Source organism: Taudactylus pleione, unplaced genomic scaffold (genome assembly GCF_031769625.1).
Source record: "Taudactylus pleione unplaced genomic scaffold, aTauple2 ptg000428l, whole genome shotgun sequence".
NCBI classification, from domain to species: domain Eukaryota; kingdom Metazoa; phylum Chordata; class Amphibia; order Anura; family Myobatrachidae; genus Taudactylus; species Taudactylus pleione.
In genome coordinates this window covers 2,149,296-2,168,394 of record NW_028284830.1, presented here as the reverse complement: position 1 = coordinate 2,168,394, position 19,099 = coordinate 2,149,296, and the positions used below count along the sequence as shown (strand labels likewise).

Here is a 19,099-nt window from a genome sequence, read left to right as displayed (position 1 = left end):
CCGGGATTCCTCTGGAGGATCCTGCATTGCTACGCCTACTGCTGCCGCTGCTGCTGTTGCTGCTGCTGGGAGTCGTTCATCATCCCAGAGAGGAAGTAGGAACACCACTACTTTTACTAAACAATTGACCCTCCAACAGTCCTTAGCGAGGAGGATGAAGTACGACAGCAGTCATCCTGAAGCAAAACGTATAACTGAGGCCTTGACTGCTATGTTGGTGTTAGACGTGCGTCCGGTATCCGCCATTAGTGCAGTGGGATTTAGACAATTGATGGAGGTAGTGTGTCCCCGGTTCCAAATCCCGTCTAGATTCCACTTCACTAGGCAGGCGATACCGAGACTGTACAGAAACGTCAGAAAAAGTGTCCTCAGTGTCCTGAAAAATGCCGTTGTACACAATGTCCACTTAACCACGGACATGTGGACAAGTGGAACAGGGCAGACTAAGGACTATATGACTGTGACAGCCCACTGGGTAGATGTATCACCTTACGCAGCAACAGCAGCAGCGTCACCAGTAGCAGCATCTCAGAAACGCCAGCTCGTTACAAGGCAGGCTACGCTGTGTATCACCGGTTTCAGTAAGAGGCACACCGCCGACAACCTCTTAGAGAAACTGAGGGAAATCATCGCCCAGTGGCTTACCCCACTTAGACTCTCCTGGGGATTTGTGATATCTGACAACGCCACCAATATTGTGCGGGCATTACATCTGGGCAAATTCCAGCACGTCCCATGTTTTGCTCACACAATAAACTTGGTGGTGCAGAATTTTCTGAAAAGCGACAGGGGCGTGCAGGAGACGCTTTGGGTGGCCCGAAAAATTTCTGGCCACTTTCGCCATTCAGCGACTGCGTGCCGAAGACTGGAGCGCCAGCAAACACTCTTGAACCTGCCCCGCCATCACCTGAAGCAAGAGGTTGTGACGCGGTGGAACTCAACCCTCTATATGCTTCAGAGGATGGAGGAGCAGCAAAAGGCCATACAAGCCTATACATCCACCTATGACATAGGCAAAGGAGGGGGTATGCACCTGACTCAAGCGCAGTGGAGAATGATTTCCGTGTTGTGCAAGGTTCTTCAGCCCTTCGAACTTGCCACACGTGAAGTCAGTTCAGACACTGCCAGCTTGAGTCAGGTCATTCCCCTCATCAGGCTTTTGCAGAAGCAGCTGGAGAAAGTGAAGGAGGAGCTAAGACGGAGCGATTCCGCTCGGCATGTGGGACTTGTGGATGAAGCCCTTCATTCGCTTTGCCAGGATTCCAGGGTGGTCAATCTGTTGAAATCAGACCACTACATTTTGGCCACCGTGCTCGATCCTAGGTTTAAAGCCTATGTGGTGTCTCTCTTTCCGGCCGACACAAGCCTGCAGAGGTGCAAAGACCTGCTGGTGAACACACTGTCAGCTGAAGCGGAACGTGACACGTCAACGGCTCCTTCTTCATTTTCTCCCGCAACTGGGGCTGCCAGGAAAAAACGTAGGTATCCTAAGCAACCCGCTGGCGGTGATGCAGGGCAGGCAGGACCAAGTTTGGACATCTGGTCCGGACTGAAGGACCTGGCAACAATTTCTGACATGTCTACTGTCACTGCATATGATACTGTCACCATTGACAGAATGGTGGAGGATTACATCGGTGACAGCATCCAAGTAGGCATGTCAGACAGTCCATACCTGTACTGGCAGGAAAAAGAGGCAATTTGGAGGCCCCTGTACAAACTGGCTCTATTTTACCTGAGTTGCCCCCCCTCCAGTGTGTACTCCGAAAGAGTGTTTAGTGCAGCCGGGAACCTTGTCAGCGAAAGGCGTAGGAGGTTGCTTCCACAGAATGTGGAGAAGATGATGTTCATCAAAATGAATTATCAGCTCTTCCAGGGAGACCAGCCTCCAGAACGTACAGAGGGACCTGTGGTGGTGGATTCAAGTGGGGACGAGTTAATACTTTGTGAGGATGAGGATGTACACACTGAAGAGGGTGAGGAATCGGTGGATGAGGAGGATGAGGATGACATCTTGCCTCCGTAGAGCCAGTTTGTGCAGGGACACATTAATTGCCAGCTTGTTTTGTGGGGGCCCAAACGAACCAATCATTTCAGCCACAGTTGTGTGGCAGACCCTGGCGCTGAAATGATTGATTTGTTAAAGTGTGCATGTCCTGTTTATACAACATAAGGGTGGGTGGGAGGGCCCAAGGACAATTCCATCTTGCACCTCTTTTTTTCTTTGCATTATGTACAGTTTGGGGCCTAGTTTTTCTAACTGCCATCCTGTCTGCCACTGCAGTGTCACTCCTAGATGGGTCACGTGTTTGTGCCGCCCACTCGTGTCGCTTAGCATAGTCATCCAGCTACCTCGGTGCAACCTTTTGGACATAAAAACACTATTGTGAGGTGTGAGGTGTTCAGAATAGACTGGAAATGAGTGGAAATTAAGGTTATTGAGGTTAATAATAGCATAGGAGCAGAAAAACCTACAAATTCTGTGATTTTAGCTGTTTTTATGCTTTTTTTCAAAAAAATACAGATCCAAAACACAAAACCCAGAACCCAAAACACGGAAGGGTGGTTTTGGCAAAACCAATCCAGATCCAAAACACGAAGAAAGATCCAGATCCAAAACCAAAACACGAAAAGTGGCCGGTGCACACCCCTAGTTATAATTATAGTATTGTGCAGTTATTTGATATTATTGCAGACATAACCCCCGGGGCAGTGTCAGAGACATGACTGCTCATACATGGCAGCCTATCTCCAGTGCTGCAGCTGCTGTGGGATATTGATTTGCTTGTGGGAATCTAAAGATTTAATTTTATTGACCATTTACATTTTTTTCCCTGTGAATGGGTGGGCAAGGGCCCCAGTGCATCGCTTTGCCCAGGGCCCACACTGCTGTTAAGACAGCCCTGTAGTACATACCAGTCAGTGTCTAAGGATTACTTTTTGAATTTTTTTTACAACTACATTCTGGGTTTGCAATATGCTGTATTTTAAATGTTATTTTCACAGACAAAAACATTTAGGGGTATTTACTAAGAATCGTGTCTGGTCGAGATGTCAATCACGGATGTGTTTGGCCATTTTTTACAACTCGCAAATTCACTAAAGGCAAACACTCGGGTGAGAAATCTTTAAACTCTCTGCAAAACACGGGTAAAAAACACAAATAGAAATAAACTAACTGCAGTACCCGGTGTTGCCCGGGTTTAAATCTTCAAGTTATTTAATTCTATTATGTGATGATGACCAAATCCTTCCAGTGGAAGGCCCAGAACATGCTCCCCAGGTCAAAGTTCTGCCCAGCGTACACCAACGGGAGGTCCGACCGGGACCTCAACCCCCTAGCATGTCTTCTGGGATCCAGTGTTACCACTTTGTGAAGTTGTCGTCCAAATCCATCCAGGGGAAGGCTCAATACAGGCACCCCGGGTCAAAGTTCTGCCCAGCGTACACCAACGGGAGGTCTGGCCGGCACCCTAATCCACCTAAAACCTGGACAGGATCCAACTGGACCATCTCGCGTTGGTTTCATCTCAATCGGTGCAGGGGTGTCTGAATGGATAACCGCAAACAAACCAATTAATTTTATATATGATTTTTTGCTTTGTCGCTATGTGGTCTAATAGCTTACTTTTTCAATACTCAATAACTATGTAAGATTTGTCAGCTTTACCCTGAAAGCTGTGGAAGATATTCGCCAACAAACAAACTTCTTCTTTTCTATATATAGATACACCATTGGCCAAACTTGCAGGTACTTTCCATAGACAAGAATACAACAGGTAATTTACCTGGAATTGCGATTAGAATTACGGGTGTAATCTAAACAAACTCAAGACATATCAGTGTGATCCATGTATGTCTCTGGGGTAATAGTGATAATAATAAATATCTACTATTATTTTTTACAGTCGGACTACAGGTCCAAGCGTGCCTGCCCTTTGGCACTTGTAGAACAACAAGTGCCAGCAGGCGTCCGACACTGGTACCCCCACTGTAAAAAATAAATAGTAAAAGAGCCTCAGTACACACACACCATGCATAGTAAAAGTGTATTACACACTATACTCACCTTGTCCACGGTGTTCGGTCCCCTTGTCCAGTAGAGATCTCAGCTTTTCCCTAAAAAAAAAAAAAAAGAATACTCCCCTACCTCTTTGCGCAGATCCTCTTCTCCAATAGAGATCCTGGCCAATTAAACAAAAGAAGAGTCACCCAAACCATTTCGGACACTGATGTCTTTCCACATACATCTCTTCCCCGGCAAGTGTTGGAACCCCTCCCCCCCGCCGCTCTCGGCACCTCCGATTGGCACTGTAAACAGTTGTATTTATGCAGGGTCGGCTCGAGGCACATTCAACCAGTGCGGTCGAACAGGGGTGCCACCCCATAGAGGGTGCACCCCTCCCAACCATTCCCGATTTCTGCGGGACAGTCCTGTTTTTCGTTTGTCGGGAGGTTGGGCACCTCCACCGCTGCAGCTGTGCGGCAGTGCCGGACCCCGGAGAAAAGAATGGATGCCGCGTATATGGTTTTCACACCACATATATGTGTGTACAGTACTTGTATATGATTCTTATATTTCACACCAAAGTGTTTCCTGCTTGTGACACATGGATGTGTGTAATATAGGTGCTTGATAATTCATGTAACAGTTATATGTGTACTGCAAACCTGTGTGTAACACCTGACTGTGTAATACCTGCATGCGCTACCTGTGTGTAACACCTGAATGTGTAATGCCTGCGTTTGTTACCTGACTGTGTAATACCTGCGTGCACCACCTGTGTGTAACACCTGACTGTGTAATACCTGCCTGCGCCACCTGTGTGTAACACATGACTGTGTAGTACCTGCCTGCACCACCCATGTGTAACACCTGTCTGTGTAATACCTGTGTGCACCACCTGTGTGTAACACCTGACTGTGTAATACCTGCATGCACCACCTGTGTGTAACACCTGTGTAATACCTGCATTCGTTACCTGTGTGTAACACCTGTCTGTGTAATACCTGTGTGTAACACCTGACTGTGCAATACCTGCATGTGCCACCTGTGTGTAACACCTGTCTGTGTAATACCTGCCTGCACCACCCGTGTGTAACACCTCACTGTGTAATACCTGTGTGCACCACCTGTGTGTAACAACTGTGTAATACCTGAGTTTGTTACCTGTGTGTAACACCTGACTGTGTAATACCAGCGTGCGCCACCTGTGTGTAACATTTGTGTAATACCTGCGTTCGTTACCTGTGTGTAACACCTGACTGTGTAATACCTGCATTCGTTATCTGTGTGTAACACCTGACTGTGTAATACCTGCATGCACCATTTGTGTGTAACACCTGTGTAATACCTGTGTTCATTACCTGTGTGTAACACCTGTTTAATACCTGCACGAGCCACCTGTGTGTAACACCTGTCTGTGTAATACCTGCCTGCACCACCTGTGTGTAACACCCGACTGTGTAATTCCTGCATGCGCCACCTGTATGTAACATCTGAATGTGTAATACTTGCCTTCGTTACCTGCGTGTAACACCTGACTGTGTAATACCTGCCTTCGTTACCTGTGTGTAACACCTGACTGTGTAATACCTGCCTTCGTTACCTGTGTGTAACACCTGACTGTGTAATACCTGCGAGCGTCACCTGTGTGTAACATCTGTGTTATACCTTCCTCGTTTACATGTGTGTAACACCTGACTGTGTAATACCTGCGTGCGCCACCTGTGTGTAACATTTGTGCAATACCTTCGTTCGTTACCTGTGTTGCGTTCGTTACCTGTGTGTAACACCTGACTGTGTAATACCTGCATGCACCATTTGTGTGTAACACCTGTGTAATACCTGCGTTCATTACCTGTGTGTAACACCTGACTGTGTAATACCTGCACGAGCCACCTGTGTGTAACACCTGTCTGTGTAATACCTGCCTGCACCACCTGTGTGTAACACCTGACTGTGTAATTCCTGCCTTCGTCACTTGTGTGTAACACCTGACTGTGTAATTCCTGCATGCGCCACCTGTGTGTAACACCTGTCTGTGTAATACCTACCTGCACCACCTGTGTGTAACACCCGACTGTGTAATTCCTGCATGCGCCACCTGTGTGTAACATCAGAATGTGTAATACCTGCCTTCGTTACCTGTGTGTAACACCTGACTGTGTAATACCTGCCTTCGTTACCTGTGTGTAACACCTGACTGTGTAATACCTGCCTTCGTTACCTGTGTGTAACACCTGACTGTGTAATACCTGCCTTCGTTACCTGTGTGTAACACCTGACTGTGTAATACCTGCGTTCATTACCTGTGTGTAACACCTGACTGTGTAATACCTGCGTGCGCCACCTGTGTGTAACATCTGTGTTATACCTTCCTCCGTTCCCTGTGTGTAACACCTGACTGTGTAATACCTGTCTCCGTTCCCTGTGTGTAACACCTGACTGTGTAATACCTGTCTCCGTTCCCTGTGTGTAACACCTGATCATGGTGCTGTACCTGTGAGAGATGCTGATATGCGATAACTTGTTTTCAGAAAACTGAAGGATAAATTGTGGCCTTCTGTGCCCAATCTGCACCGCGTTCTGGACTCGTTCCTGGCTGAGATACAGAAACAATACCAGGTAACTCCTAATAACAGCTTCATATATTGTTATTATTATCTGTTATTTGTAGAGCACCACAACAGTACTGTGGCTCTGTACACAGGGAATATAATATAAAATTACATAAGTACATAAATACAGTGACAGACAAGTTTATTTTACATAATTACAACCTGAAAATTATTATTATTATTATTATTATTATTGTTATTATTATTATTATTATTATTATTGTTATTATTACTATTATTATTACTATTATTATTATTATTATTGTTATTATTACTATTATTATTATTATGCTCCCTGTGCCGCTCCCTAAACCCGTGACATCATGAAGTCACGCCTGGGGGGTGGGGTCATAGGCTCTGGGAAGTAGAGCATTACCGAGCGGGCAGCTCTACAGGCTGCAGGATGCCTGGCTGGAGCATCCCTTGAACACTCCGGGCGTCTCTGCAGTAATGTTACTGGCTGCAGGGTACCGTTCCGGGCACCCCGCAAACCACGTTAATCCGGGACTGCTACTAACTAGGGGTGAGCGGGTTCGGATTTCTGAAATCCGAACCCCCCCGAGCCCCCCGATCCGAGTCCGATCCGAGTCAGGCTCGACTTTTCCCGCCTGACTCGGATTCTGAAATCGAGGCAAAACGTCATCTTCCCGCCTTCCGAGTCTCGCGGGTTTTGGATCCTATATAAGGTACCCGCGTCGGCGCCATTTTCTCACTCGGCTGTGGACAGTGAAGAGGGAGGGTGGGAGTTAGGGCTGGCTGGGCTGTGTAGTGTAGTGTAGTGTAGTGCAGAGTAGTGTTGTGCTGTGCTGTGCTGCGCTGTGCTGCTGTTGTCCACTACTTCAAAGTCCATAGGGGCTGGCTGTGTTGTGCTGTGCTGCTGTTGTTAATAGGGGCTGTGTCCACTACCTCAAAGTCCATAGGGGCTTCCTGGACTGTGTTGTGCAGTCAGTTGTCCATAGGGGCTGTGTCCACTCCAAAGTCCTGTGCAGTGTCCCAGTCCTAAAGGGGTGCTGTAGTGTTGTCCAGGGGGTGCTCTGTCCATCAGGGGTGCTCCCCCCAAGTGCTAAAAAAATAATATTTTTTTTGTGTTTGTGAATTGTGTGCGCAGTAGCCGCACGTGCATCAACAAAGTAGTGCCAAGCGTGCGCCTGTGTCATAAGTAAAGGGCCGGCTGGCTTGACCGTTAAAGGGTGCTGTAACCCCCAAAGTACACTCCAGTCCAAACCAAAAAAAAAATTATTTTCTGTGTTTGTGAATTGTGTGCGCAGTAGCCGCACGTGCATCAACAAAGTAGTGCCAAGCGTGCGCCTGTGTCATAAGTAAAGGGCCGGCTGGCTTGACCATTAAAGGGTGCTGTAACCCCCAAAGTACACTCCAGTCCAAACCAAAAAAAAAATTATTTTCTGTGTTTGTGAATTGTGTGCGCAGTAGCCGCACGTGCATCAACAAAGTAGTGCCAAGCGTGCGCCTGTGTCATAAGTAAAGGGCCGGCGGGCTTGACCGTTAAAGGGTGCTGTAACCCCCAAAGTACACTCCAGTCCAAATCAAAAAAAAAATTATTTTCTGTGTTTGTGAATTGTGTGCGCAGTAGCCGCACGTGCATCAACAAAGTAGTGCCAAGCGTGCGCCTGTGTCATAAGTAAAGGGCCGGCTGGCTTGACCGTTAAAGGGTGCTGTAACCCCCAAAGTACACTCCAGTCCAAACCAAAAAAAAAAATATTTTCTGTGTTTGTGAATTGTGTGCGCAGTAGCCGCACGTGCATCAACAAAGTAGTGCCAAGCGTGCGCCTGTGTCATAAGTAAAGGGCCGGCTGGCTTGACCATTAAAGGGTGCTGTAACCCCCAAAGTACACTCCAGTCCAAACCAAAAAAAAAATTATTTTCTGTGTTTGTGAATTGTGTGCGCAGTAGCCGCACGTGCATCAACAAAGTAGTGCCAAGCGTGCGCCTGTGTCATAAGTAAAGGGCCGGCTGGCTTGACCGTTAAAGGGTGCTGTAACCCCCAAAGTACACTCCTGTCCAAACCAAAAAAAAAATTATTTTCTGTGTTTGTGAATTGTGTGCGCAGTAGCCGCACGTGCATCAACAAAGTAGTGCCAAGCGTGCGCCTGTGTCATAAGTAAAGGGCCGGCTGGCTTGACCGTTAAAGGGTGCTGTAACCCCCAAAGTACACTCCAGTCCAAACCAAAAAAAAAATTATTTTCTGTGTTTGTGAATTGTGTGCGCAGTAGCCGCACGTGCATCAACAAAGTAGTGCCAAGCGTGCGCCTGTGTCATAAATAAAGGGCCGGCTGGCTTGACCGTTAAAGGGTGCTGTAACCCCCAAAGTACACTCCAGTCCAAACCAGAAAAAAAATTATTTTCTGTGTTTGTGAATTGTGTGCGCAGTAGCCGCATGTGCATCAACAAAGTAGTGCCAAGCGTGCGCCTGTGTCATAAGTAAAGGGCCGGCTGGCTTGACCATTAAAGGGTGCTGTAACCCCCAAAGTACACTCCAGTCCAAACCAAAAAAAAAATTATTTTCTGTGTTTGTGAATTGTGTGCGCAGTAGCCGCACGTGCATCAACAAAGTAGTGCCAAGCGTGCGCCTGTGTCATAAGTAAAGGGCCGGCTGGCTTGACCGTTAAATGGTGCTGTAACCCCCAAAGTACACTCCAGTCCAAACCAAAAAAAAAATTATTTTCTGTGTTTGTGAATTGTGTGCACAGTAGCCGCACGTGCATCAACAAAGTAGTGCCAAGCGTGCGCCTGTGTCATAAGTAAAGGGCCGGCTGGCTTGACCGTTAAAGGGTGCTGTAACCCCCAAAGTACACTCCATTTAAATCAGCTGAAGAGAAACGTAAACTTGCCAATATGCCATTTACGGCACGGAGTGGCAAGGAACGGCTAAGGTCGATCCCTAGTATGTTCATGACTAGTGGTTCAGCTTCACATGACGATGGAAGCCCTCCTCCCACTAAAAAAATCAAAAGAGTTAAGCTGGCAAAAGCACAGCGAAGAACTGTGCTTTCTAAGAAGATATCTCAAATCCCCAAGGAGAGTCCAAGTGTGGTGGTGGTTGCGATGCCTGACCTTCCCAGCAGTGGACGGGAAGAGGTGGCTCTTTCCACCATTTGCACGCCCCCTGCAAGTGCTGAAAGGAGCACCCACAGTCCACTTGCTGATATGCCAATTGAAGATGTCACTGTTGAAGTACAACAGGATGAGGATACTGGTGTAGCTGGCGCTGAGGAGGAAGTTGGCGAGGAGGATTCTGATGGTGATGTGGTTTGTTTAAATCAGGCTCCGGGGGAGACAGTTGTTGTCCGTGGGATGAAAAAGTCTGACAATATTTCTATCCAAATCCTGACAACAACTGTCTTGCCATATGTACCATATGTAAAGGTGAAATAAGTAGGGGTAGGGACGTCAACCACCTAGGAACATCCTCCCTTATACGGCACCTGCAGCGTGTTCATAAAAAGTTACTGTCAAGTTCAGAAACTTTGGCTAAGACCGTAAGCAGTCCAGGGACACCTAAATCCCGTTGTCCTGTTGTATCCAAGCGCCTGCAAACCACACCGTCAACTCCCTCCTCGTCAATTTCCTCCTTAGTCAGGATCGGAAGTAGTCCTGCAGGCCATGTCACTGGCATGACTGACTCTCCTATCCGGGATTCCTCCGGAGGATCCTGCATTGCTACGCCTACTGCTGCCGCTGCTGCTGTTGCTGCTGCTGGGAGTCGTTCATCATCCCAGAGAGGAAGTAGGAACACCACTACTTTTACTAAACAATTGACCCTCCAACAGTCCTTAGCGAGGAGGATGAAGTACGACAGCAGTCATCCTGAAGCAAAACGTATAACTGAGGCCTTGACTGCTATGTTGGTGTTAGATGTGCGTCCGGTATCCGCCATTAGTGCAGTGGGATTTAGACAATTGATGGAGGTAGTGTGTCCCCGGTTCCAAATCCCGTCTAGATTCCACTTCACTAGGCAGGCGATACCGAGACTGTACAGAAACGTCAGAAAAAGTGTCCTCAGTGTTCTGAAAAATGCCGTTGTACCCAATGTCCACTTAACCACGGACATGTGGACAAGTGGAACAGGGCAGACTAAGGACTATATGACTGTGACAGCCCACTGGGTAGATGTATCACCTTACGCAGCAACAGCAGCAGCGTCACCAGTAGCAGCATCTCAGAAACGCCAGCTCGTTCCAAGGCAGGCTACGCTGTGTATCACCGGTTTCAGTAAGAGGCACACTGCCGACAACCTCTTAGAGAAACTGAGGGAAATCATCGCCCAGTGGCTTACCCCACTTAGACTCTCCTGGGGATTTGTGATATCTGACAACGCCACCAATATTGTGCGGGCATTACATCTGGGCAAATTCCAGCACGTCCCATGGTTTGCTCACACAATAAACTTGGTGGTGCAGAATTTTCTGAAAAGCGACAGGGGCGTGCAGGAGACGCTTTGAGTGGCCCGAAAAATTTCTGGCCACTTTCGCCATTCAGCGACTGCGTGCCGAAGACTGGAGCGCCAGCAAACACTCTTGAACCTGCCCCGCCATCACCTGAAGCAAGAGGTTGTGACGCGGTGGAACTCAACCCTCTATATGCTTCAGAGGATGGAGGAGCAGCAAAAGGCCATACAAGCCTATACATCCACCTATGACATAGGCAAAGGAGGGGGTATGCACCTGACTCAAGCGCAGTGGAGAATGATTTCCGTGTTGTGCAAGGTTCTCCAGCCCTTCGAACTTGCCACACGTGAAGTCAGTTCAGACACTGCCAGCTTGAGTCAGGTCATTACCCTCATCAGGCTTTTGCAGAAGCAGCTGGAGAAAGTGAAGGAGGAGCTAAGACGGAGCGATTCCGCTCGGCATGTGGGACTTGTGGATGAAGCCCTTCATTCGCTTTGCCAGGATTCCAGGGTGGTCAATCTGTTGAAATCAGACCACTACATTTTGGCCACAGTGCTCGATCCTAGGTTTAAAGCCTATGTGGTGTCTCTCTTTCCAGCCGACACAAGCCTGCAGAGGTGCAAAGACCTGCTGGTGAACACACTGTCAGCTGAAGTGGAACGTGACACGTCAACAGCTCCTTCTTCATTTTCTCCCGCAACTGGGGCTGCCAGGAAAAAACTTAGGTATCCTAAGCAACCCGCTGGCGGTGATGCAGGGCAGGCAGGACCAAGTTTGGACATCTGGTCCGGACTGAAGGACCTGGCAACAATTTCTGACATGTCTACTGTCACTGCATATGATACTGTCACCATTGACAGAATGGTGGAGGATTATATCGGTGACAGCATCCAAGTAGGCATGTCAGACAGTCCATACCTGTACTGGCAGGAAAAAGAGGCAATTTGGAGGCCCCTGTACAAACTGGCTCTATTTTACCTGAGTTTCCCCCCCTCCAGTGTGTACTCCGAAAGAGTGTTTAGTGCAGCCGGGAACCTTGTTAGCGAAAGGCGTAGGAGGTTGCTTCCACAGAATGTGGAGAAGATGATGTTCATCAAAATGAATTATCAGTTCTTCCAGGGAGACCAGCCTCCAGAACGTACAGAGGGACCTGTGGTGGTGGATTCAAGTGGGGACGAGTTAATACTTTGTGAGGATGAGGATGTACTCACTGAAGAGGGTGAGGAATCGGTGGATGAGGAGGATGAGGATGACATCTTGCCTCCGTAGAGCCAGTTTGTGCAGGGACAGATTAATTGCCAGCTTGTTTTGTGGGGGCCCAAACGAACCAATCATTTCAGCCACAGTTGTGTGGCAGACCCTGGCGCTGAAATGATTGGTTTGTTAAAGTGTGCATGTCCTGTTTATACAACATAAGGGTGGGTGGGAGGGCCCAAGGACAATTCCATCTTCCACCTCTTTTTTTTCTTTGCATTATGTACAGTTTGGGGCCTAGTTTTTCAAACTGCCATCCTGTCTGCCACTGCAGTATCACGCCTAGATGGGTTACGTGTTTGTGCCGCCCACTCGTGTCGCTTAGCATAGTCATCCAGCTACCTTGGTGCAACCTTTTGGACATAAAAACACTATTGTGAGGTGTGAGGTGTTCAGAATAGACTGTAAATGAGTGGAAATTAAGGTTATTGAGGTTAATAATAGCATAGGAGCAGAAAAACCTACAAATTCTGTGATTTTAGCTGTTTTATGCTTTTTTTCAAAAAAATACAGATCCAAAACACAAAACCCAGAACCCAAAACACGGAAGGGTGGTTTTGGCAAAACCAATCCAGATCCAAAACACGAAGAAAGATCCAGATCCAAAACCAAAACACAAAACACGAAAAGTGGCCGGTGCACACCCCTACTACTAACTAAACACAGCCATATTCAAAACCTGTAGCAGGTAATTTCTAACTAACCACAGCTCCATACAGAACTTGTATCAGGTAACTCCTGAAAAACACATCTCTAACCGGAACCTGCCCTCGTTAATTCTCCCCCTTGTATGAGTGTGCTGAGGTTTGTGGTCCCCAGCCTCTGATAATGCAAAAAAACAAAAAAAAATAAAAACAAAAACAGGTAGCACGGAGCACTCTTATGGTGCATACACACGCTCAGATTTTTCCTTCAGATATGAATGATATCGATTTAAAAATTGTTCAGTCGTTCATATCTGATGGAAAATCGTTCATATCTGACATGCCTGAACGATGGACGATCAACGATGCGCGTTCCCGTTTGTCAGATAACAATATCTGACATCTGATTTGCAGTCAGACTTGGACGATTCCATTCATTTTAATGCAGTCAAAAATCATTCAATCTGACAAGTCTGACAAATCTGACCGTGTGTACGCTCCATTAGTGTATGATACTGTAGAGGAGATGTATCAAACAAGGAAAGTGGAGAAGCAGCCAGTCAGCTTCTAACTATTATTTTATAGAATGTACTTGATAAATAATACCTAGAAGCTGATTGGTTGCTTTGCTGTGGGCAGCTCCCCACTTGTCTTCTTTAGAATGTTTATACATTTCCTCCTATCTGTTACAATTGTTGGTGAGAATATTGATACAGATGTATGGGAATCAGTATGATTTACCGCCGGCCACAAATCTCGGCAGCGGCAGCCCGACACAAGTGGAAATCCCGATCGTCAGAAGATAAGTTTAAACTAACCTATTCTACCCCCTAACCCTAACCCTCCCTTAGGGGTGCCTAGCCCTAACCTCCCCCCCAGTGCCTAACCCTAATCCCCCCTCTAAGTGCCTAAACCTAAGCCCCCCTTCCCCGCCGCCTAAACCTAAGTCCCCCAGGGGGGTACCTAACCATAACCTCCCCCCGGGGGTGGATAACCCTAACCCCCCCTAGCCTGACCCTAACCTCCCAGGGGGGTGCCTGACCCTAAGTCCCCCCCGGGAGCCCTAAACCTAACCCTCCCCCCCGCGGCTGTCCGCGCCCTGCATCCCTTCGATCGGGATGCCGGGCGCCAGTCTCCCGGCGTAGGTACACTGGTGGTCAAAATTGCGGACACATTTTGAAATTTGAATGTTGTTCAACTTCGAATGCTTATAAAAACTGTTTCACTTCACGCAGTGCAATGATTCATATATCAAATGAAAGGAAATTTAATGCTGAATTCAACACAATAAACAGAGGTCAAATATTTGCATTACAAGGGAAGTTATGCTACTTTCAGTCAGACAAAGAAGCACAGATGCATTAGATTCAAGAAGCGGATTATAGTAACAGCTACTACCAGCCAATCCTCGTCATTCTGAGGACCAATCAGCTGTCGTTTATGAGCACATGCAAGGTCATGTTCAAAGGTGGGAAAGATCAGTTTGGCTGTTTCATTTTGCAGAATAAAGTTGGTTACTGAAATGCAATTACGGTTGGATGTTTGTGTGTATTGTTTAGTGCTAACGACGGTGTAAAAAATAAATACAACAATGTCATCCAGGCAAAGAGGTGACTGGTCACCCAGGAAGAGATCCAGGATTGTGGTGTAACGTGAAAATGGTCTTTCATATGCAGCAATTGCGAGAGAAATTGTTGGGAATGTGACAACATCAGGAGTACGAAAGTTTTGTTTACGCTATCAGGTAACACAATCTATACAAAACAAAGAAAGAAATGGTCGGAAAAAGTGCACAACAGCTGTTGATGATAGGAGAATAAAATTAATTTGTGTCAGGGACAGATGGATGTCATCTGCGGCCATTAGCAGTGACCTAAGTGCAACTGGTGTTTTTGTCAGTGGAAGAACGGTACGGAGAAGACTAACGGAGGTTGGCCTAAAAGGTAGGATTCCAAGAAAAAAGCCATTGCTAAATAAAAAGCAGCGGCAGAAACGAATACAGTGGGGAAAAGAACATATTACATGGACAGAAGGTCAGTGGAAACAAGTGATATGGAGTGACGAAACTAAGATATCGATATTTTGTAGTGATGGGAGAAAATATCAGAGACGTCGCATCAGGGAAGAGGTACATCCAGATTGCATTCAAGCGACAACAAAGAATCCTACAAGTGTTATGATCTGGGCATGTATGATAGCAGCTGCTGTGGGCCGCCTTTATGTCATAGATGGCACACTGAACAGCAGAAAGTACATTGACACTATCCTACAACCAAAACTTCTACCTTCTATCAGGGATCTTTTTCCAGATAATGCCCCATTTTTTTTCCAGCAGGATTCAGCTCCCTGCCACACTGCACGGACTTGCAAAAAGGGGTTCACGGAGAATGACATACAGGTGCTGGGATGGCCAGGATTCAGCCCAGACCTGAACCCCATAGAACATTTCTGGTTCCGTTTGAAAAAACTGGTACATCTGAGGTGTCCATCCAATAAAAGACAATTAATTGAGGCTATAATTGTCTCATGGCACCACATAATAAAAAAGGAAAAGCTCCAAACACTGGTTGGCTCAATGCCACGTCGCTGTGCTGCTGTTTTGAAAAATAATGGATACCCAACGAAATACAGATAGGACAGTAACATCAGAAGTACACAGGGATTTTCACCCTAAGTGTTGTTTTCACTGCATAGCTTCCCTTGTAATGCAAATATCTGACCTCTGTTTATTGTGTTGAATTCAGCATTAAATTTCCTTTCATTTGATATATGAATCATTGCACTGCGTGAAGTGTGACAGTTTTTATAAGCATTCGAAGTTGAAAAACATTCAAGTTTCAAAAAGTGTCCGCAATTTTGGCCACCACTGTAAAATGATGATTTCGAACGCCTGTCATTTAACCCTTGCTGGGATTCAGCAGTCGGGAAGCCGGCGGTCGGCATTGCGTCCGCCGGCTTCCCGACTGTTTACCGATGTATGGATATGCAGGTATTGAAATAAAGTATTATCTCGAATGGATGCAAAAGACAACGGGAGCTTAATATACACTAATAATCAGTGGAGGCTCCAGAGATGAGACTACAGCAAAAGTCCAACATTCAAATAGGGGAATCACATCAACTGCCACCCTAAACGCTGTCACTCACTGGCAGTTGGTGTGGCTCCCCTATTTGAATTGTGGACTGTGCTGCAGCCCCACCCCTGGAGCTGCCACAGATTACTGCATGTAATACAAGAGAGGATTCAACAAAGTATTGACCAGATGGGATGAATACCCATTAAATGATGATATTACAGTAATTTATTAGTTTGTTTAGCTTTATTAATCTTTATATCATAGGGAGGGACAGGGGTGAGTGTGGGGTTGTAAATGGCTGATTCTCAAATAATGATCCCATGATGTAAAACTGTAAGGTGTGAATAAATAGTCGGGGGCTGCATAAGTTTTCAAGGCACTGGGGTTGATTTAGGGGTCTATTTACTAAGCAGTGTAAAGAGACAGAGTGAAAAGTGATAAGAAAGTGATAAGGTGCCAGCCAATCAGCTCCTAACTGCCATCTCACAGGCTGTGTTTGAAAAATGACAGTTGGGAGCTGATTGGCTGGCACCTTATCACTGAAATCAGTTTTCACTCTCTCCTAACACTGCTTAGTAAATAGACCCCTTAGAGTTGGACGGTAAAAGCATCGCTGCTGCCTCTTTGGAGGTAAAAGACGCCCACTGCTGGCTTTGCAGATCCCAGTGTTGCATCCTAAGGGCCAGATTCAATTAGCCGAGATCGCCAAAACGCGAGATGTTTTTGCCTCATTCGCGTGTTTTGAGGCAAAATTTTTGCCTTACTCAATGCTCGCACACGCTTTTCGCCCTATTCTATTGTAAAACAGGAGAAAACGCATATGGGTGAATGCAGCGAATAGAGGAACCGGCGAAAAGGTCAGTTTTTTGGGGGGAGATCAGTCTGTACCCCCAATAAAGCCTAACTGACCCGGGGAATCAATAAATCAATATAGAAGTGTATTATTAGCCATAATAACAGGCATTAGGGATCTTATTTTGAGTCAAAGGGCAGTTATATGCATATTTGCAAAAGTGTGGAAAAATAATATTAAGCAATGTCTTTTATGAAAAATAATTGCTGTAGTTACAGTAAATTGGGGGTACACGTAAATGGATACTAGTATATTTTGGGGGTTGTAAAGTGCAGAATAAATAAATGATAAAAATACACCTGCTGCAGCCTCCTGCAATCCTAAAAACACCTGTCCCATCCATACAGCCCCCCAAAATATCTGTCCCAGTACCTTTTTCAACACTTTTTAATTTTTTCTTTTTATAATTGTTTTTCCCTAAATAGTAATTAGTGGGGGGGTTCCAAAGGGTTCTGAACCAAATCCCCCCATTTTTACCCCAAAATATGGATTTTGCACTTCTTTTCTCCTGCCTTTGGTGGAGAAACTTTTTTGCCTATTTTTGCCTATAATGTTTTCGCCTAGGCAAAAATGTCCTGGAATTGAATAGGGCGATACTTCGGAAACAGGCGAAAACGACGCGTCAGCGAAAGTCTTCCGCGGATCGCTGCTTTTCACCTCCAATTGAATACGGGCCTAAGACGCAGAATTGGATCACCATGGCGACCATCTTTCTCGATGGTTACAGCCATCAGCCATATGAGTTTGCCTCAGCTTACTCAGAATGACCAGCCAAACTGCTCAGCTGCGGCCAGGAAGTCTAGGTCGGAAGACACAGACCCTGACACAGCGACAGCTACAAAATGGGGGCGACACCACCCATTTTGTTGAACGGTCCCAGTCTCTGCCCTTACTGGGTTTGGGGGACTGCGAGCGATCTCGCTGAGGGGGACCTGCACATGCATAGTACAGGTCCCACGCATGATCAGGTCTCTCACAGTCTGTGTTGTACGCAAACCTTAGGTTTGCGTCCAACACTTAATCAGGCCCACTGTTCATAGGAAATAGGATGCTGCTGGGACTATGGTGACTGGAATATATGTAAGGGGAAAGTGAGGGGACAAAACACTAAATCTGCACCTGTAAAAACCATATTATAATTAGGGGCCATATTCAGATTATTGGAACCCTGATATAAGAAACATTATTTACACCTACAAATGATGCCATTTTGTGATATAGGAGGGTGCCCCTGTCTGATTTGTTGCATGTGACCAATTTGTGGTTTTGTGACTGCAGCCTAGTGCTACGTTATACGAGAAGACTCTGGAAGAAGTACCCCAACCCTCCTGCCTGGAAATACTTTGTGAAGTGACACATACCAGTGAAGGACAACCAACATCTCGGGATTACGTTCAGCTCTCCCCTCCAAGCTACCAGAATGAAGATTACTGGCCAAAGATAGACCTTGTGGAGCTCAGCCTAGAACTCAACCCTTATAACCAGCCATCCAGTGGTGTCACCAATCAGACTTACCTGCCCACCAGCTGGAGCTTGTAGAAGCCCCAGCCTTCGACTTAAAAAGGAAAATAATTAGAGAACGGTGTAAATACTGTATCCTAGACATTAAAGTGATGGAAGTGATATGGGGAACAATTTTATAATGCCTGTAACACTGGATACAAACAAAATGTCGATGTTAATATGTATTTTGTGTAAACCTGTTGTCGATATGAATACACATTATGGTTTGTTACCAAGTCGGGCTACACCCGACAGGACATGTTATGTGGATCTCCTCAGCAGGGTGGATTAATCACCGCTTACTCTAATATGACATCAATCTTCACTGTACTTCTCTGCTACATTGTGGAGCAATGGAGAAGACGGTTCCAAGAATTGCACGTGCGCCTATGGAATAAATACGGCATGGAAATAGTTATACTGGTGACTTGCCACCATGTGAAGGAGAACTCGTCCGCTACTGCACTCTGATTTGTAAAATATTCTGTATTATAAAGTTTTTAACCTTTTATAGGTATTGTATATGTACTGTTTATATATGTATACTATATATATATATATATTTATATATATATATGTATTGCAGTGTGTACTAGGAATACATGAAGAAGGTAACATGATCACTGGGATCCACAGTTTTGACCACCCTGTTGTGGTGGCACCCACCCCTCTCCATCACCTATCTGGGCACAACACCCATGTTAAAAATAATTACCACATTCTACAAAGTGTCACATGTAT

At 46.1% G+C, this 19,099-nt stretch overlaps 1 protein-coding gene across 1 annotated transcript in view; it reads left to right on the top strand.

Annotated features, from left to right (window-relative positions):
- Positions 1-18,820, top strand: part of MPL (MPL proto-oncogene, thrombopoietin receptor) — a 63,686-nt gene extending 44,866 nt beyond the window's left edge. Inside the window, exons 11-12 of the mRNA XM_088447292.1 lie at positions 6,541-6,628; positions 18,134-18,820. Coding sequence (XP_088303418.1) covers positions 6,541-6,628; positions 18,134-18,394 — 349 coding nt within the window. The 3' untranslated portion in view covers positions 18,395-18,820. The remainder of the gene's footprint in view (positions 1-6,540; positions 6,629-18,133) is intronic.
- The last annotated feature ends 279 nt before the right edge of the window (positions 18,821-19,099 follow it).